Source organism: Ambystoma mexicanum, chromosome 4p (assembly GCF_040938575.1).
Source record: "Ambystoma mexicanum isolate Mex_15411 chromosome 4p, UKY_AmexF1_1, whole genome shotgun sequence".
Lineage (NCBI taxonomy): Eukaryota > Metazoa > Chordata > Amphibia > Caudata > Ambystomatidae > Ambystoma > Ambystoma mexicanum.
The window spans coordinates 1,128,764,986-1,128,784,780 of NC_090927.1; the positions used below are offsets into that span (position 1 = coordinate 1,128,764,986).

Here is a 19,795-nt window from a genome sequence, read left to right on the forward strand (position 1 = left end):
CACGGGTACGTGTATGTGCACGATTGTAGTTCTCCTCGTGCCTGTTCTATGGTTTCCGGACTGGGGTAAGAAGCCACCTCTTCAAGGGTTAGCCTGCATCACCTGCATATGGGCAACAATGTATATCTGTAAGTCATCACATCATATGGGACCTCGATCAATGACACCATAGCATGTATTGATTTCCTGATTGCAACCACATTCCCATGCATGAATGGAGACACACGATGTGACTGCTATGTGTGTATTCCTCTTATGGACTGGTGTGCGTGCCATCGACTAGTGGGCGTAGGGGGGGTCTAGTTCCTTGTGAGTGCTCATGCACTGTGTTAGTCCACGCCGGTTGTTTCCATGATCTGGCTGATGTCCAGTAATTTGTATGGTTTCATCCTGGCACCGTTGATGTCAGCCTCAGGATGATCTCACTATGCACAACAAATGGTGACATGCACTTTTGTTGGACCTCTGTCAGTGTAGTGGTGTATTAATGTATTTGGCCCTCATGTGACTCCTTTGTACGCAGTAATGGGGGACTGTCCTTTCAGTTGATGGTATTTGGTGCTGTGTATTGGCCATAGTAATTGCTTGTAGCTGCATTGTGTTGAGGGGGATATGGTCTGGTTAGTTACAGTGCACATGTAGATGGCTATGGAATGGTTGACACTGCATCATTAACATGGTAGGGCAGCTTTCATCTTGCATAATGTGGTCAGGTGTCATGTCCAGTCTAGGCTGCTTTGGGGTATGAGCATGGTCCATTCTCTCAGGCACTCGCAGCCAGGTGAAGTATGCATCTCCCCCACCCCCATTACTCAGCCAGGTGAAGTATGCATCCCCCCCCACCCCCATTACTCAGCCAGGTGAAGTATGCACCCCCCCATTACTCAGCCAGGTGAAGTATGCATCTCTCCCCCCCCCATCTCAGCCAGGTGAAGTATGCATCTCTCCCCACCCCCCATCTCAGCCAGGTGAAGTATGCATCTCCCCCCCACCCCCATCTCAGCCAGGTGAAGTATGCATCTCTACGCCAATCACCTACCCACATCACATTTCCATGAGCCTAACATGTGACTCACCGAGAAGCCAGGATCTCTGCCCTGTATGTCGCTCCATGTAGCGTGGTATCGTGGAGTTCCGCAGGAACATTGAATCATGGGTTGATCCGGGGTATCGGCACAGCAATGTGTGATGATCGTGTTTGAGTCGCATACCATTTGCACGTTGATTGAGTGGTATATGTTACGGTTGCGGTACGCTACCTCCATGGCATGTGGGACCACCAATCCCACATGAGTGCTGTCGATGGCGCCAATGCAACCAGGGATGCCCGCCAGTGAATGGAAACCAACTTTGGTATTTGAGATCTCCTGGGCAGACCGTGGTAAGGAAATGTGGTCGCCTGTGTGCTTCAGGAGGGCATCAAGCACTTGGTTCAGCATACGTGAGAATAATGGTTGTGATATGCCATGCATGTGCCCTACTGTGTGCTGGTAGGTGCCTGTGGCCAGGAAGTGGAGCACAGACACTGGGCCTAATTACGACCCAGGCAGAGGACCATGGTGCTAATAGCACCATGGTCCATGCCGCTAACTTACCGACTCCGCCATGGAGTAAGGGGGAATTACCACCCCATTACAAGGTTGGCGGGGCAGTAATTCCCCCTTCCTCCAAGGCCCTTCCCCATTCCCATTTTTGCCCCATAGGGCTCAATGGGAATGGGGAAGGCGCTAAGTACGGTACCGCAAATTGCGGTACCGTACTTAGCACCAAGGTCCCTTTGCGGGTCCCTACTTTAACAGCTGGTAAAACCAGCCGTTAAGGTCGGGTCCCGCAAAGGGACCTCGTAATCAGGCGCTTAGTGTTTAACGGCGCCACAGCCTTTTACGGCGCCGTTAAACACTTAGTGCCAGGGTCGTAATGAGGCCCACTACCTTCAGTAGGGGTGGGATGGCGGTGCATGATTCAATCAGGCTGACAATGTCGTCATGTATCATATCCACAATGGTGGTGATGGTGTCCTGGTCCAGACGGTACAGGGTGTGGATCTGCTCAGGGGTTAGGTTTAATGGACTGGCTCTGATGCGAGGGATTGGGGGCTGCCTGCGTGGTGCCACTGGCTGCACTGGTGGGGCATGCTGGCCCTGCCTCGCCCTCCTTCTCCTCCTGCGTCTCCTCTGTGCTGCCAGTTGTTGTTGTTGTTGTTGTTGTTGTTGTTGCAGCAGTTCCACTGCAATCATGTCCTTCAGCACCAGCATTGCTAGTACTATTGGAATCATTGTGGAGTGTGACTGGGTGTGGGAAGGGGTGGGGTGTGCTCCTTTTGTGCTGTCCCAGTCTGTATTGCCTCCACATGTGCTGATTGTGTGCACCTGTGGCAGTTGGGAACACTGCACATGGCTGTTTACGGGTGGTCTGCAATGCCGGAATTAGCTCTGTGCGGGTAAGGTACTTTTCGGGCTTCAGTAGGGCGTTATTTGCATGTCCGCCTGACTTGCGATGATCCCCTGTTTGCGCCATGTCGGTATTGGCGGCATGGATGGTCGCGTGCCCGCGCTCCTGGCGCTTTTAACGGCACTGTTAATTACGGTGCTGCTAATAGCAGGTTATCGTGTCGTAATCGGCCGGAGCGGTAAGCGATGCCGGTAATCCTTTACCGGCATCGTTATTCTCCAGCATGGGGTCTGGCATGGATTCACATGCTCATGAATATTCCCCGTCGTCAGGCTGGGAATCCTCGGTAAAGAAAAAATCAGTATCAGTTTTGTTTCTGATCTGTCTTTCGTAGTAATAACCAATCACTGATCTCTGCGTCATACTGACCACAGCCAATGACTGCCCTCTACCTAAGCCCCGCCTCTGGCCCCATCTTCAGATTTTTACCGCACGTTCATGTGTTGGGATCCTCGTGCTATTGCTCTCGAGCGTTAGTGCTATTTTTTTCACGTTTTTTCTCAAAAACTTCGTTTTTTCGGTCAAAAGAGCCTCAAGCTCCACCGATTCTCCATCCGATCAACGGGGACCCGTGTCGGATTCGTCTGCGCCCCTCAAGGGTGAAGATTTCGTCGAGCTACGCTTTTGGAGGACTCCAGAAGTTTCTCAGGCCCGGTCATGGCCCAGGAGAAGGGAAGCTCGACGCCCGGAAAGCTGTTCAGGGTCTACCCTGGATGCCAGCTGCAGAACGTCTTCAAGGAGGACGAACACTCTTTTTGTCTTTACTGCCTACATGAGGACAAGACGCACGTGGAGGAGGACTGTGCGTTTTGCGGCAACATGTCGGAGCGGACCATGAAGGACCGTCATCAACGTCTCGCCAACTGGCTGGAAGGGAAGAGCCCGTCCGGCGAGAAGAAGAGGAAGAAATCCGAGCGGTCTTCTAAGACCTTTGAGGACGCCCCGGCGACGGGGGTCCAACATAAGGCCAAGCACCGCGAGTCCGCTGGCACCGGGAGCGCCGAACGGTCGGGCTCTACGGGCGCCAGGCAGGGCGCACCCTCCCCGGCACCATCAACCACGACCCAACGCTCTGGGTCGGGTAAGAGGAAGGCCGAGCACCCGGCGAAGCTCCTGGGGAGGCCCCGGTCGAGCTCGAAGGCGGAGGGGGAGCGAGGCAGTGCCCCCCCCCCCCCTCAAGGATAAGGCAGTGAGCGCACCTAAGGTGGTGAAGGCCTTAATCCATCCGGCCAAGCCCTCTATCGAAACTGTCGCGGCGGCCCTGGCTCAGCCTGTGGAGGCTACACCAGTGGTGGCGACCTCAGGGCTCAGAGTCTCCCTGCCACCTCGGAGGGAGTCCTCTTTTGTGCCCATCGATAGGACCCCCGTGAAATCCCCCGTGGGGAAGAAAAAGGGGGGGCAGGGCGTCGTCGTAGATTCGGCCTCAACCTCGGAGGAGGAGCTAGTCGAGGTCTTAAGCCACGGCCTCGGCGTGGAAGAAGACCGGCCCGTCGGGATGGATCCCGACGCAGGTGACGGCCCCTGATCGCCCGTCGGATTCCCATCTGCCAGCGCCGCGAGACAACTCGGCGGCCATTTTGTTGGCTATACAGTCCTTATGCTCAGAGATAAGGACGAGACTACCGTTGCCGACGGAACCTCTCCCGTCGGGGGACCCAGAACCGGGACCTTCTGGTGTTCCCCCTACCAAGAGAAGAAGGATCCACCCTCCGCCTCCTTTTCAGCCGTCGCACCCCTTCCAGCCCTCCTCCCCGTCCACCCGAGGGGATGATACGGGACTGACACGGCAGCGACGGGTACGGACGACGAGGTATACGACGAGGATGTACCGTCGTCGCCTCCCACCAGGGCTTCTCCGCCCGACAAGATTGGATCGTTCCACTCCATGATCACCAGGGCATCCGAGCTTTTCCAACTCTGCCCTGAGGAGAAGAAGAAGGAAGGTTTCCTTTATCAGCGGCGCTAGGCCAAGAGGAAGACGGTCCTCGCAGTGCCTCTATTGGACGACATTTGGGATGAGGGCCTCACCCTCCTCAAGAACCCTTCCACGACGCCAGCTAGAAGAGACCGGTACGAGAAGAAGTACCGGGTCCCGGACACGGCCCCCCTGTGCCTCCAGGCGCAGCCTACCCCGGACTCCGTCGTCTCCGCGGCGGCCAGGAAAAAAGCGGGGGGGGGTGCGGCCTCCACATCGACTTCCCCACCGGACGGCGAGGGAAAGAAATTGGACACTATGGGAGGCAGAGTCATCTCGTCTGCAGCGACGACGATTAAAGCGGCCAACGCCTTGGCTATTGTGGCCCGCTACGACAGGGAGCTCTGGTACAAACTGGCTCCCCTGCTGGACTTCTTGCCGGACGACAAGAGGGCAGAGGCCCTGGAGATCCTGCAGGAAGGTGAGGTGGCTTCGGACCACGCCATTACCGTTGCGACGGACATCGCCGACACTGGGTTCCGCCAGTTGGGCAACGGCGTTTGCCTTAGGCGGCGTGGATGGCTCAAGGCTACGGACTTCCGTCAAGACGTTCAGACCAGAGTCCTGGACATGCCCTTCGATGGGAACAACCTGTTTGGGAAAACAGTGGACGATTCCCTTCAGGCCATTAAAGCGGACACCGAGACGGCCCGGGCCCTTGGAGTTCTGCAACAACGACGGACGCCCTTTCGGAGCAGCGGAGGCAAGGGCGCCTCCAAAGATTCCGGCGGCGGTTTCTCCACCTACCGCCAAGCGGCCCGCTCGTCGTCTCAGGAGGCCTACAGAGGACGAGGCAAGTCTGGCGGACCCCGCCGTCGTCGCCAAGGAGGTCAAGGCGGCAAAGCCTCGTCGAAGCAGGATTGAACCGGCCGTGGGGTCGGGCCCCCACCGAAGCACCCCGGTGGGAGGCCGGCTGGCGAGCTTCGTCAGCGTGTGGGAGTCCATCTCCACCGACCGTTGGGTGCTGGACGCCTTGGCCCGGGGCCACGCGCTCGAGTTTCAAAGAAGGTGTCCGCGCGTCCCCCCCCGTGGCCAGGAAAGAACTTCACGTCCCTCAACTTCTCCTGGAGGTAAAGGCGATGCTCAGGAAGGGCGCCATCGAACTCGTCCCAAAGAGGCTTCGGTGCTCCGGAGTTTACTTGAGATACTTCCTCGTGAAGAAGAAGACGGGGGGATGGCGCCCCATCCTGGACCTGCGACGTCTGAACAAGTTCATCAAGGCGCAAAAGTTCCGGATGGTCACCCTCCAGCACGTCCTGGGTCAGCTGGAGGAAGGAGACTTCCTGTCGTCGTTGGATTTGGAGGATGCCTACTTCCATATTCCCATCCTAAAGGGGCACCGAAAATTCCTCAGGTTTGTGGTCCAAGGGCGTCATTACCAGTTCAAAGCCCTCCCCTTCGGACTACGGTCGGCACCCAGGGTGTTCACCAAGTGCCTCGCACCGGTGGCGGCGCAGCTGCGCCGCGAGGGGATCCACGTCAACCCCTACCTGGACAACTGGCTCATCCGAGCCAAGACGAGGGAGCTCGCTGTGGTTCACACGGCAAGGACCGTCCAACTTCTCACGGACCTGGGATTCTCCATGAACTACGCCAAATCCCACCTGGTACCCGCGCAAGACGCTCTGTTTCTGGGAGCGAGGCTCAACACAGTGTCCCTTCTGGCCTCCCCGTCGGAGGAGAGGACCAGGACCATCCTGGGCAAGGTGCAGCGGATGTTGGTGGCCGACGCGGCCAAGGTGAGGTCCATCAAGTCCCTCCTCGGAATGATGTCTTCCTGTATCTACCTCATTCCCATGTGCAGGCTCCGGATGCGCCCGTTGCAGGAGTTCCTGGACGCGCGCTGGATCCAAACGACGGGCAGCTTCGAGGAAAGGATCACACTCGACGAGAGTTTCCGACGAGCGATCCGGTGGTGGGGCACCCGCGCGCATCTGACGGCGGGCATGGACTTCCAGACCCCAGCCCACCAGGAGACAGTGACCACAGATGCCTCCCTGGAAGGGTGGGGAGCGCACACCGAAAATCTGCACGCAAGAGGCCTTTGGCTCCCGACGGAGAAATCCCTACATATCAACGTCCTGGAGCTCCGTGCAGTGTTTTGGGCCCTCAGGTCCTTCCTTCCGTCCCTCAAGGGCAAGGTGGTGAGGATCTTCACCGACAACACCACCACCATGTTTTACATCAGGAAACAGGGCGGAACCAGGTCCCCAGCACTGTCCAAGGAGGCGCAGGACCTGTGGCATTGGGCCGTCGCCCAAAGGATATTTCTGGTGCCGTTTCATCTGGCAGGGATAAAAAACACCATCGCCGACTCACTCAGCAGGGAGCTGCGCTCGTGCCACGAGTGGGAGCTACGGCAGGATCTAGTGGATCGCCTCTTCCGACGGTGGGGCACACCCCAGATCGACCTGTTTGTGACGGCGACGAACTCCAAGTGCCTGAGGTTCGCCAACAGGTTTCCCCAGGCGAGGAGCATGGGCGATGCTTTCTCGTCCCCCTGGGAGGGCCTGTTCCTCTACGCGTTCCCTCCTTTGCCACTGCTAATCCGGCTCGTCAACCAGCTCAAGAGGTCAAGGTGCAGGATGATCCTCGTCGCACCTGCGTGGCCGAGGCACATATGGTTCCCGGACCTTCTGGACTTGTCAGCGTCCCCGCCAATCAAGCTGCCGGTGGACGCGGATCTACTCTCCAGGGAAGAAGGCGCCATCCTCCGCCACGACCCGAAATCGCTGAACTTGCAGGCCTGGCTCCTGCAGCGCTAGAGTTTGGAGGATACGACATACCGGCCGACTGCAGAGAGGTTCTTGCAAAGGCCAGGGCGTCCTCGACTCTTAAATGCTACGGACACAAATGGAAGAGGTTCTCTGTCTGGTGCCACGCACAGAAGATTAACCCTCTACGGATTACGGCTCCCCAAGTACTGCCGTACCTGCTGACGCTGGCCAAAGCTGGACTGGCACACGCGTCCATCAAGATTCATCTTGCTGCGATCTCCCGATATACCAGAACCACGGGGCGGACGTCCTTGTGGTCTCATCGTCTGGTGAAAGAGTTCATGAAGGGACTGTTCAGATCGTTCCCGCCGGTGAAGGCTCCGGCCCCGGCGTGGGAGCTCAACGTGGTGCTGACCAAGCTCATGGGACCTCCGTTCGAGCCTCTGCACTCGGCTCCGTTGAAATTTCTGTCGTGGAAAACAGCGTTTCTTGTGGCCATCACCTCCACACGACGAGTGGGGGAGATCCAGGCCCTTTCCTGCAAGGCCCCGTACTTGACTTTTCATGACACGAGGGTAGTGCTCAGGACGCACCCCTCCTTCATGCCCAAGGTACCGTCGGACTTCCATCTCAATGAACCCTTGGTGTTGCCTGTGTTCTTCCCGTCGCCTTCGTCGCCGGCTGAGAGGACTTTGCACTCGCTGGATGTGGCTAGAGCGCTGAAGTTCTACGTAGACCGCACAAAGTGTTTTCGGAAGACGTTACAACTCTTTGTGAACTTTGGACCTGTCAATCAGGGGAAGGCTCTCTCGAAGGCTTCCATTTCCAGATGGCTCTCCGGCTGTATCATGTACTGTCACCGGTTGGAAAAACCGACCGCTGCCTGGCTGTCCGAGAGCCCATTCCACCAGAGCGATCGCAGCTACCACGGCGTTCCTATCTGGTGTGCCCCTGCTGGACATATGCAGGGCTGCTACGTGGAGGACGATGCACACCTTCACGAAATTCTACTGCGTCGACCGGGATTCCAGGGAGGAGTCCAGGGTCGGCCAAGCAGTGCTGCACAACCTGTTCGCCTGAGGTGAGCCTGGTGAGGAGGTAAGATGCTTAATGTTGAGTTTGATGTAATGCTTAATGTTGAGCCTTTGCCACCTCCCGTGGTTGTGCATGTGTGTACTGCTATGTATTCTTTATTCATGAGCATGTGAATCCATGCCAGACCCCATGCTGGAGAAGGAACAAGTTACTTACCTGTAACTGTTGTTCTCCAGCATGGGTCTGGCATGGATTCACATGCGAACCCTCCCGCCTACCCCTCTGCGGCTCTTCACTTGGTCATGCTGCCACTTCACGTGCTTCCAAATCTGAAGATGGCTGCCAGAGGCGGGGCTTAGGTAGAGGGCAGTCATTGGCTGTGGTCAGTATGACGCAGAGATCAGTGATTGGTTATTACTACGAAAGACAGATCAGAAACGAAACTGATACTGATTTTTTCTTTACCGAGGATTCCCAGCCTGACGACGGGGAATATTCATGAGCATGTGAATCCATGCCAGACCCATGCTGGAGAACAACAGTTACAGGTAAGTAACTTGTTCCTTCACTTACCGCCCGGGTCGTAATGAGGCCCAGTGTATGAAATTTACCTCTATGTTCTCAGAATCTGTAACCAGCAGCATGAAGTGTGCTACAATAAAGTCAGCACAATGTAACAAAACATAGTCTTGAGATACTTAAATGACATATCACCTCTCCCTTTTCTCTGAGACTTCACAGATTTAGACCCTTAAGCCTCTGATATTCAGTGTGTATCTTTGCACCATTTTGGTAGCTCTTTTGCTGAAGAATTCAGTCTTATTGAGTGGAATTATTTTTCATCTGCCTATTGCCATTTTCTTAACTGGCTTTCAGCAAGTTTCATTCTAGATCATTTATAAAGGATTTGTGTATTATTTGTAAATGTTTGTTTGCATCTAGCTTATGTTGTAAGTCAGACGTAGGAGACGTTCTAGAGGACATGTTTGAACCAGGATGTTTAATTAAAAGAATGTTTGCCTACCTTATCTCTAAAATAAATACATAAAAAGGAACGAGTGCTCGTCAGGATGTCTTACAAAGAAAGTCTGTCCAAGACATAAGCTACCACAACATATCCCTTATCATTAGGAAAAGAAAAAAGGCAACTGACTTATTGTCCTCAAGTTCCATCCAACTCATTGCCACAGCAGTTGTATTTTCTATTGGAGATGTAGGTGAAGGCTTGAGCCATTAGTTCCAGGCCACGTTGTTGGCAACCTGATTGGCTGCCCTAATTTGAACAGTCCAATAATCTACTAAATTAATGTAACCCCCCATAAACAAGAGGCTACATCTTGTGGGGGATCGCACATTTATAGTTGAGGCAATCTATCTCTAATAGAGGGTACATATATATAAGTATGCAAATGGATTTGTGCCAACTTTATCATATATGATGGCGTACCATTGGTCTAAAATTTAAAATATATAATGTACAGTCTTGTTGTCCTTATACTCTCAGGTCTCTTGCACTTTAGGCATTTTATTTTACAATGTTTAATTGAAGAGTTCTCTAAGAGCCTCCGTGAATACATCTGCTATCCCTTTTGAGGTGCCTATTTGGCTGTCCTCTCTGAAATTAATGTTTACAAACTGAACTCTTGGAAGTCCTAAAATTGTTTGTTCAGTCAGATGCGTGTGAATGTGGGAGAGCTTGACAGGTGACACTCTAAATTTAGCCTTTCTAATGTTTAGGTTTTATCCTTCGGACACAAACATAAAGTGATGTGGTTTTGCTTTTATGCTTATGACGTTTATAAGTCCTATTTTGTTGGAGGTGGGTGGGGGCACTCCCTGCTACTGTCAAAGTTACGGGGCCTTCTGAGCAAACAAAATACTTTTTTCCTAGTCTTGATATCCACGAATAAAACAATATTTCAAAATTCTTTTAAAAAACGTTTTGTTTTAATTTTCAGATGTTTAAATTCTTTTTTACAGTTTTAAATGATAGAATGGATAATCACACAATCTGTCCTCCCTCTGAAATAAGTGTATTTGGATTTCTTTTTAAATTGTTACAGTTCCTTATAGGGGCAATGCAACATTAACTTTTGCTAATTGCTATGCTCTGGAAAATAAAGTTGCATTTAATTCACATTGACATATGCAAATGAAATGTCTACCCCTCTCTGACATCTGTAGTTGCAACTAAAGGCAGGAAATTCTTTGAAGCTAATTGATTTCTTATGATTGAGAACTGAATGCTTTTTTCCTAAGTCTACTTTCAAGGCTGGCTGCTCGTAAATTTAGTTTACACAATCCATGGAATTATGGGAGCAAGGTACCTAAACCTGTCTGAAGAACATAGTAACATCTCAACTCTTAAACTGTATGAGCTGTTTTCAGGGCCACATATTTTTCTTCTATACAATTTGAGTGGGTATGTTTTGTTTTTGTTTATTAGCACTATGACCATGGAGGAACTGCTGACATCACTTCAGAAGAAATGTCGAACAGAGTGTGAAGAGGCTCATCGACAGCTTGTATGTGCCCTCAATGGTCTGGCTGGAATCCATATTATTAAAGGTAAGGCAGCTACTTGATAAACAAGCCAATAATTTTGGTGTTTACTGCTGTTCTTTGTATTTTGCATTTATAGGCACCATGGTTATGATATGGCTTTTATAACGCGCCTATACACAAGTGTTCAGAGAGGAGAGTGCGAAGTTTCAAAGGACGATGCAATAAGGGGTGCAGGTGTGCAAGAGAAGAAGGAAGGAGAATAGAGCAAGGAAGGAAATGATTGAGAGAGGGTGCCATGAGCAAATGTAAATATGAGTGAGAAAGGTTGAAAGTGAGATGGTACGAAATAAAGCAAGAGTGTGAGAGGAAGGATAGGAAGGGGTAGAGAGTGCAGGTGGGTGGATTGTAGACAGTGGTGTGGGTGGGTGGTAGCGGTAGGGTGGGCAAGGGTAGAGACAGTTGGGGTAGGGTTAGTGGAGGGTCAGAGGTAGAGAGAGTGGGGAGTAAGGAGGCCGAGGTTAGAGAGTGGGGGCACAATGGGTGGGTGTAGAGCGAGTGGAGGAATAGTGGGTTGTCTGAGACAGGCATTGTATCAAGAGAGACGACAGACAACAGAACTCAAGTTTCAAAGAACTTTATTAAAATGTCAGGATGGTGACTTGGTCTATAACTAAGGTATGGTTTTCTCCTGCCTAAAGAAAACTAAGGAACGTCTGTGTCTATAAATCAAAATCAAAGTTCTGTCTGTGTTTCAACCTATGCTTGCCCTCACATCTAGACATAAACAACGTGTGGGATTCTTCTTAACCAAAAATAGTGTTAAAAAATAGTTTCAGCTGCTCTCAACTTAAGTTGTTCTTAGGCTTTCTATTTCAAGCTCAATACAGTTCCAGTAGCTGTTTGTTTCACCGATGTTCAACCAGGTCTTGAAGTTGCCTTCCCCAAGTTCCATATAGTACAGTTCACACTAAATGAAAATCTTAAGGTTCCCTTCCCCAAGACAAGGCCTTTCAGTTCTTTTGATTCTCAGGGTTCCCTTCCCCAAGATTTCAATGTAGTTCTTATTCTAAAGTCACTCATTGGAAGAAAACAACAGGTTCACTTGATCTGCCTTGTTTTATCAATTAGTTCACAGTGGCTTACTTACAATATCCTTTGCTTGTCAACATTTAGGGCTCCCTGGTCTAGGCGCAGTTATCAGACCACACAGTCCACCCATCATAGGCCATGCACCCAGAAACCCTATGCTTTTGCTTGGCTTTCTTCAGGATGACTGTGATATTCATAGTAGAGAGCTCCTTGGTCTGGGTGCAGTTGTTGGACCACACTGTCCACCCATTACATGTCGCGCAACCATTATTCTTCCCTTTAGGTTTGTTTTGGCCCTCACAGACTCCTATGTCTTTGGCTTTGGGATTTCCCCACTTAGCTTCCCTTTTGGCTAGTCCAACCCTTTTGTGCACCAGTCTTTGCTTTGCCACAAGTTCATAAGTCTTCCTCACATTTGTAGTTCGAACACTTGTGTATTTGTTCAGTTTGCACTTGCTTTAGTTCTATTCATAATGTCGATTTGACTTTCAAATGTTCGTTTACTATTCATTATTATTTGTTCTTAACCAACTAACAGTTTCCATTCAGTTCACTATTCTATATGAGGTGCTTTCACTAGAATAGCCATTTCCATTCAGTTCAGCATTCAATAGAATTTGTATTTTCCAGCACTTGATCTTTCATAGATTCACATGCTGTGAATATTCCCTGTTATCAGGCTGGGAATCCTCGGTAACATAGAGCAGTTTAAACTTTAACCGAAAACTTTCAGTCACTTTGATGCTCTATTACGGTCATATTTGTGTCATAGGGCCCACAGCCAATGGGAACATCTCTCTTAGCTCCTCCCCTGTCAGCCATCTTCAGGTTATTTACCACAGGTTAGTGTAGGGAGTACTCAAAAATCATCTCTTCAACTTTTCTCTGATAAACATTTTAATTTAACATCTTTTTCATGAAAAATATATATTTTTCAACGTCTACTCGAGGACTGATTTTAGCGGCGACAGCTCAGCTACCGTTGACTGTCTCGCCACTGGTATCCTTCGACAATGCTTTGTGTGCGTAGTTAGGCCTACCTCATGGCGGAATCCATGAGCAAAAGCCTGTTCAAGGCCTGCGCCCACTGTGGACTGAATAATGTCTAAATAGAGGATTACCACGATGACTGCCTCTACTGCTTTCATCCACACCATGTCACCCAGGACTGCAAAATTTGCCATTCGTTCTCCAACAAAACACTGATTGATCGTCACTGCCTTCTCGTCTATTAGCTTGAGGATGCCGGCGGGCCTCTGACTCTGCTTCAGTACGGAGTCATGCTTCGTTAGGCCGGGGCAGGTCGGCCCAGCGAACCACCTCTAGCAAGAGGTCTAGGTCACACGAAGTCCAGGCCTCCAAGAAGAGGTGCAAGGATTCCTCAGCGACGAGCACAGATTGTCACACAAGGACCGGTCTTTAACAAAGGTCAACGCCCAAGTGGTGTCAACAGGGGATGCGGGCCGAAGTTCCTTCCATCGTCCCAAGGACATAACGTCCCCAGGTGTACGTCCAAATCTGGGGGCCACTCTTCATCTTTGGGGACGAAAACAAGCTCCTCATTGTCTAAATCTGTGATGAAAATGTCAAGCTTCACTCCAAGTCGCCTAGGCCGAGGCCATCGACACCATCCACGACTGGCTCACAGCGACCGTCAACGAAACCGTCTATGGCCACGACTACCTCATCACAACTGTCAACAAACCAGCGACGACCACGACTACCTCATCAGAAGCGTCAATGACCAGGTCTTCCTCGTCGTTAGCTAAACCATCATCGGCTACGACTATCACATAGTCAACGACTACTCCAAAGACCACAAGGATCTCCTCAACGACATCTGCATCCACGGCTGTCACACACTTGTCGATGACACCGTTGATGGATACAAATTGCCACCACGCCATTGTAACCACGGCCATCGTCACTGCTGTTTCAGACACCAGTACAGTGTCTGCATTGACTACCTGTCCAAGAACATCTTTCCCTAACCTTGGGGTGGCTTTGCTGCCGCTGTCATTGTTGTGTCAGAGCCAGCTCTCTCCCAATCGGAGGTGGAGGAGGAAGAGGCCATATTACTGCCATCCTCACCAGAGCTCAGGACATTGCCTCCCAGAAGGTGGAGTGCGACAAACCAGATTAGGCTAACGCCTTTACTCCCTCTGCATTCAGATCAAGCCATCATTCCTCCTACACAAGAGACATGTCCTTGGACATTTTATCAGCTCTCACCACTCTGGTGGCAACCCTGCAACAACGTCTGCGTGCACCAGTCCTGTTTACAGCACCAGTCAGACAACCTTGCACTGATAACCCTGGCCCTTCCGCGGAGATGGATAACAGCCCCGCAAGAGGCATAAACACCAAGGGAGTAAGCACAAGTCAGCGCCACAGAGGCTGTCGGATACTGGGACGGACACAAACTCTGATACAGGGCCTCCACACATACACACATACACACGCACAACCCGGATGGATGAATTTTATGATTTCATCGCAGCTGATGGGCAGCCAGAAGACGTTCCACTCAGGGACTCGCCCCCTGAGGTAGGAGCCTTCCAACGCTCTCATGACAAGGCTGCCCACGATATCCGGCCTTGCGCCGGAGGAACAGCAAAGAGAAAGTGTACTGAACCAGAGCAGAGAACAGCGCAGTAAATCCTTCATGTCTATCCCGTTGTTGGAAGACGTCTGGGACGATGGCCTAATCACCTTTGCACATCCTGCAACTGCTCCAGCTTAAAAAGACTGGTTCGACAAAAAATACATAGCCCCAGAGAGCGCTGCCTCCGTACTCAACCCACACCAGAATCTGTTGTCTCGGATGCAGCCAGAAAAAGGTCAACTAATCTATCCTCATGGTGCTCTGTCTCCCCAGACAAGGAAGGAAAACGCCTTGACACCTTTGGTAAGAAAATTATAACCACCACAGCCATGACTATCTGGGCGGCAAATGAAAGGGCCATACTCGCACGTTACGATCGTGAGCTGTGGTACAAGTTGGATGGATCCCTTGCTGGAGTTCCTACCAGACGAAAAGAAGCAAGAAGCCTTAGACATCTCCATGAAGGCGAGTTGGCTTCTGACCATGCCATTACGGTCTCTGTAGGCACTGCAGACACTGGTTTTCTCCAGCTGGGGAACACAGTGGTCCTGCGCCGGAAGGGTTGGCTCAAGGCTACAGATTTTCAACCAGACGTCCAGTCCAGGACGAGGCCCTGCATTCCATGAAAACGGACACCACTCACGCCTTTGGCACGCTTCAGCAAATGCACCAGTCCTTTCGTTCAGGAAAAAGTCGCTATGGCAGGACTTCACGGGATAACCACAACACGTACCAGTCTTTGTCCTTTTACAAGGCCCCGTATTCATCACAGGACCTTTACAGGAAAAGATTCCAGTCTTACAGGGGTTTGCAGCGACGCCATGGCCCAGCCCAATCAAGGGGCCAGTCCGGCAAGCAGACATGAGCAGCCCAGTCTCAGGCCTTCCCACTTCAGCACCCCAGTCGGAGGACGCCTGTCAAAGTTTATTGACGAATGGACACTAATCCCAACCGACGAATGGGTGCTATCCCTCCGCCAGCAGGGCCACTCGCCGGAATTTGTGGACTATCCACTGGGCATTCTTGCCAAGTACAAACCAGAAAGACTACAACACATGTTGCTTCAGGAAGTGCAGGCTCTGCAGCGGAAGGGCGCAGTGGAGAAGGTTCAGAGAAACAAGCTGGGCACAGGAGCTTACTCCCGCTAATTGGTAAGGATAAAAGAAGTGCACAATAAGTCGGGAGTTGGAGAACCATCTTAGACCTAAGGGTGCTCAACAAGTTCCTAAAATAGCAAACATTCTGCATGGTCACGCAACAGATACTGTTGTCGCAGCTACAACAAGGAGATTTTTTGGCATCCCTCGACCTTGTGGGCGCCTACTTCGACATCTCTATTCGCCTTTCACACCGGCGATACCTACGCTTCGTGGTGTCAGGAGTACATTATCAGTTCAAAGCCCTTCCATTCGGCCTGCGGTCTGCTCTGCAAGTGTTTACCAAGTGCCTTGCACCAGTGGTGGCTCACCTGCGGTGGAGGGGCATCCACGTCTACCCGTACCTAGACGACTGGTTAGTGAGGCCCCCCTCTATTCCACTGGCAGGAACCAACACTGCCATCACCATCCGGTGTCTACAGCAACTGGGGTTTTCCATCTCGAACGAAAGGGTGGTCGCTTTTTTACGCTACCTCAATGGAACCCGAGTGACGCCAGTCTGCAACTACAAATCCCTGCTGGGGATGTTGTTGTCATGCATCCCGTTAGTCTCCAACTGCCGATTACACATGAAACCGTTTCAGGAATTCCTCGATGCCCGCTGGGTCCAGTCCTCTGGGTCATGGGACGGCCGTATTACCCTAACACCAGCTTTGTTTGTTTATTATTTGTAATGCGCTCCTCACCCGAGGGTATCTGCGTGCGACAAGATTATACATTTTTATAAAGTACGGTATGATACAGTTGAAAGAATTTTGTACAGTACATAAAAACAACAAGCAAGTGTTACGGTACTATACAATACATAGAGGCAGGTTACGATTAAAGGCGATATGCAGTAGGTACATAATTGAGTAGCTAAGCACATGGTAAGGTTCAGATGTCATTAGAGACTAACCAGGGTTTCGTGTTTTTTCTGTAACTAAGGAACGTTTGGTCTGTTCGGAGGTGCAGTGTTAGTGCGTTCCAGATTTGGGCTGCTTGGACAGGGAAGCTATTCCCGCCTGCTCCTTTCAGATTGTATCTAGGCGCCGTGAGGCAGCAGGACTGGGCAGCTCTCGTGGGGCGAGTGGAAACTTCTGGTGATTTGTTCTTGGAGGTACTGTGGGGCAGCATTGTTTAAGCATTTGTATGTGATTGAGGCTAATTTGAGTAAGATCCTGTCTTTGATAGAGAGCCATTTGGTTTCTCCTCTGGCTGCAGAGATGTGTTCTCTCTTAGGAATACTTAATACAGATCTCAGCGCATTATTTTGTAAAATTTGAAGTTTATTCGTAGTCTCTTTGCTGCCTCCTGCATAAAGGACGTTGCAGTAGTCAAGTTTTGACAGTATCAAGGCTCTTGCTAGTGTAATACAGCTCTTAGTGGACAGGTAGGCTTTGCAAACATGGATCAGCTTGCATGCATACGCTGTCGCGGACGACGTAGCGTTAACTTGCTTGCACAAGTTCAATGTAGAGTGTAAGTAAAAGTCTAATGTTTTGGTCTCTTTAGCCACATTGATGGTGATACCATCGATGATGAAAGCAGTGTATTGCATATCGAGTTTCTTAAATTGGGCTGGGGCACCTAAGATCAGGATTTCTGTTTTGTCGTCATTCAAGCATAGTCCATGTACCACCATCCATAACTGAATGACTTGGTATATTTTGTTCAGCAGAGCTAGGTCTTGGTCATAGCTGCCCGATAGTGGTAGGTGTATCTGGGTATCATCTGCATAGTTGGTGTAGATGATCCCCAGATGGTCCAGTTTGTCAAATAGGGGCTTTGTAAATATATTGTACATGTTGGGGGTTACACGTGAGCCCTGTGGGAAGCCTCATGTGATGGGGGATGAGTCACCAGCTGGCAGCTGGGAGAAGACCTTCATTGACCTGTTGTTGAGAAAGGATTGGATCTAATCTGCCGCTTCTTGTGAGACGTTGCCTGCTAGGGATAGGTGCTTACAGAGGATATAGAGCAAAGGTTGCATTCACACTGTGCACAAATCACAAAAGTCCATGTGTAAATTGCCTGTATTTAATTGATTGTAGGTCAGACTGACTCATGTTTCGAGCTATGTGCTCTTCGTCCGAGGCTTGTGTAGTCTTGGTGTCAATCAATTGTCGATGACCACGGGCGCACTTATTGTGCAAGCTGTCATCTATATAAACCGCTGTTTCGTGATTCCATTCAATAGGTAGTGGTAATTACCAGCCTTTCGGCGTGTGATTCCTTCTTATAGAGGATAGTATGGTCAACCAAATCGAAGGCAGCTGATAAGTCTAAGAGGAGGAGCAAGGCACATTGCCTTTTGTACTTGAGTGAGTCGATTTGCATTTTTAAGTCGATCAGAGTCCTTTCGGTGCCATGGAGTGGTCTGAAACCTGATTGTCTTAGTCCTAGGAGATTGTTTGACTCCAGATATTGCTGGTTCTGTATGTATGCAGCCTTATCTAGTATTTTGAGGAGGAATAGGACCGTTGTAATAGGCCTGTAGTTGGTGGGGATAGATAGGTCTAGTAAGGCTTTCTTTAGCAGGGGTAAGACCCAAGCGTCCTTAAGGTTAGTAGGGACTTTGCAAGTGCGGAAGGAGGCATTTATTAATTTAGTGATGAATGGGGCGAGGTCTCTAGCAGCCTCTTAAATTATCTGGACAGGGCATATGTCGCCTTGACATCTTGAAGGCTTGAGAGATGCAATGATTTTAACCACTTCTGCACTGGTGACTTCTGAGAATTTGAATTTGGTATTGCAGTTAAAGTGGCGATTTATGGATACTTGGGCTGAGTTAAGTTTAGGTACAACAATTCTTTTAGCAGCGATTTTATTTTGAAGGGTGACAATTTTGTTAGACAAGGCATTTTGAATGTCTGTACACCATACTTTATCTTTGATGCAGGTATCATCAGGGATTATAGGGGACTCAAGTTCCCTTAGGATCACAATGAGTTCCTTAGTGCTGGAACTAGCCTTGATGATCCTATAGTAAGTTTCTCTTTTGGTACGCATGATTTCAGTTTTGTATTTGTTTGTTAATTGAGTTAAGTTATGTTTGTTTTCTTTGGTCGGGGAGTTTCTCCATAGCACTTCTAATTTTCTTTTTTCAGCCCGCATAATTTTTAACTGAGCTTTGAACCAAGTATTAAGATGGGCTTTTGGTTTGCTTTTTCGTAGTTTGAGAGGCGCGATGGCATCTAAGGCTAGAGTCATAGTGGATTTGTACATTTCAACTAGTTCAGCTGGGTCAGCTGTTTCTGGTGAGACGTTCAATGTCGGTATTATGAGAGGCATGAGATTGTTAGTAGTTATGTTTTGTTTGCTCCGTATGAGACTGGGAGGCGATGTCTGCTTGATTAGGTGGACTGTACGTTTGGTCGGTATGGTAAAGGAAAAAAGATAATAGTCATTCCAAGATAGGGGTAGGATAGATGAGATGGAAGTCTCTCCGTTAAGGTCTGCTACCCAATCTAGTATTCTGCTTTTCTCATGGGTTAGTTGATTTACTCTTTGTGTGAAGCCCAATTCGGTTAAGACATTAGAGAGTCCCTTGGCCTGGAGGTCATTTGGGTCGTGATAGCCCAGATATAAGTCACCTAGCAATAGGATTCGCTATGTAGGTTTAGTATTATCTGAAAGTATGGTCATGACGTCTTCTTCGAAGGATCCGATGGGACCAGGAGGTCTATAGATTAAATGCATGGTTAAGGTGCTTGTCTTAGATGTGGTGAATTTAACTGTGACTAGTTCACATGACTTGACGGCAGGAGAGGTAATTACTCTAAGTCCTAGGCTTGTTTTGGCGATGAAGGCAATGCCTCCGCCTTTCGAGGATACTCTGTCGGCTCTCACAATGGAATAGCTGTCAGGTATGGCTAGTAGGAGAGAAGGACCTGCAGCCACATGTAGCCAGGTCTCTGCTACAGCTAGGAAGTCAAGGTCACCTAGGTTAATTAGGTCTGCTATATCAGTGGCATGAGCCACCAGCAATCTGGTGTAATTAAAGCGCCTTTTAGAAGGGGGCTAGTTGCTTCTGGGAGGTTAGGGCGAGCCTTCATTTGGTTATCTTTTTTTTTCATGACAGTCTTGGAAGCTAGGTTATTTGTTTCTGGTGTACAGGATTTGTATTGCAGATTATACTGGGGAGATAAGTTGATGTTGAGTCTAGCGCTGAGCCTCACATTTCTGTCCCTAGTGTTGCAAGGTTGGTTTGGGGTAGGTTTCCTGGCATATAGGTTAATCCATTGTGAGGGAGTTAAGATTGCGGCTGCTTCTGAGTTAG

General features: G+C 50.0%; 1 protein-coding gene across 1 annotated transcript in view; it reads left to right on the forward strand.

Annotated features, from left to right (window-relative positions):
• SHPRH (SNF2 histone linker PHD RING helicase) overlaps positions 1 to 19,795 on the forward strand; it is a 1,474,452-nt gene that overhangs the window by 591,898 nt on the left and 862,759 nt on the right. Inside the window, exon 14 of the mRNA XM_069606718.1 lies at positions 10,625 to 10,746. Coding sequence (XP_069462819.1) covers positions 10,625 to 10,746 — 122 coding nt within the window. The remainder of the gene's footprint in view (positions 1 to 10,624; positions 10,747 to 19,795) is intronic.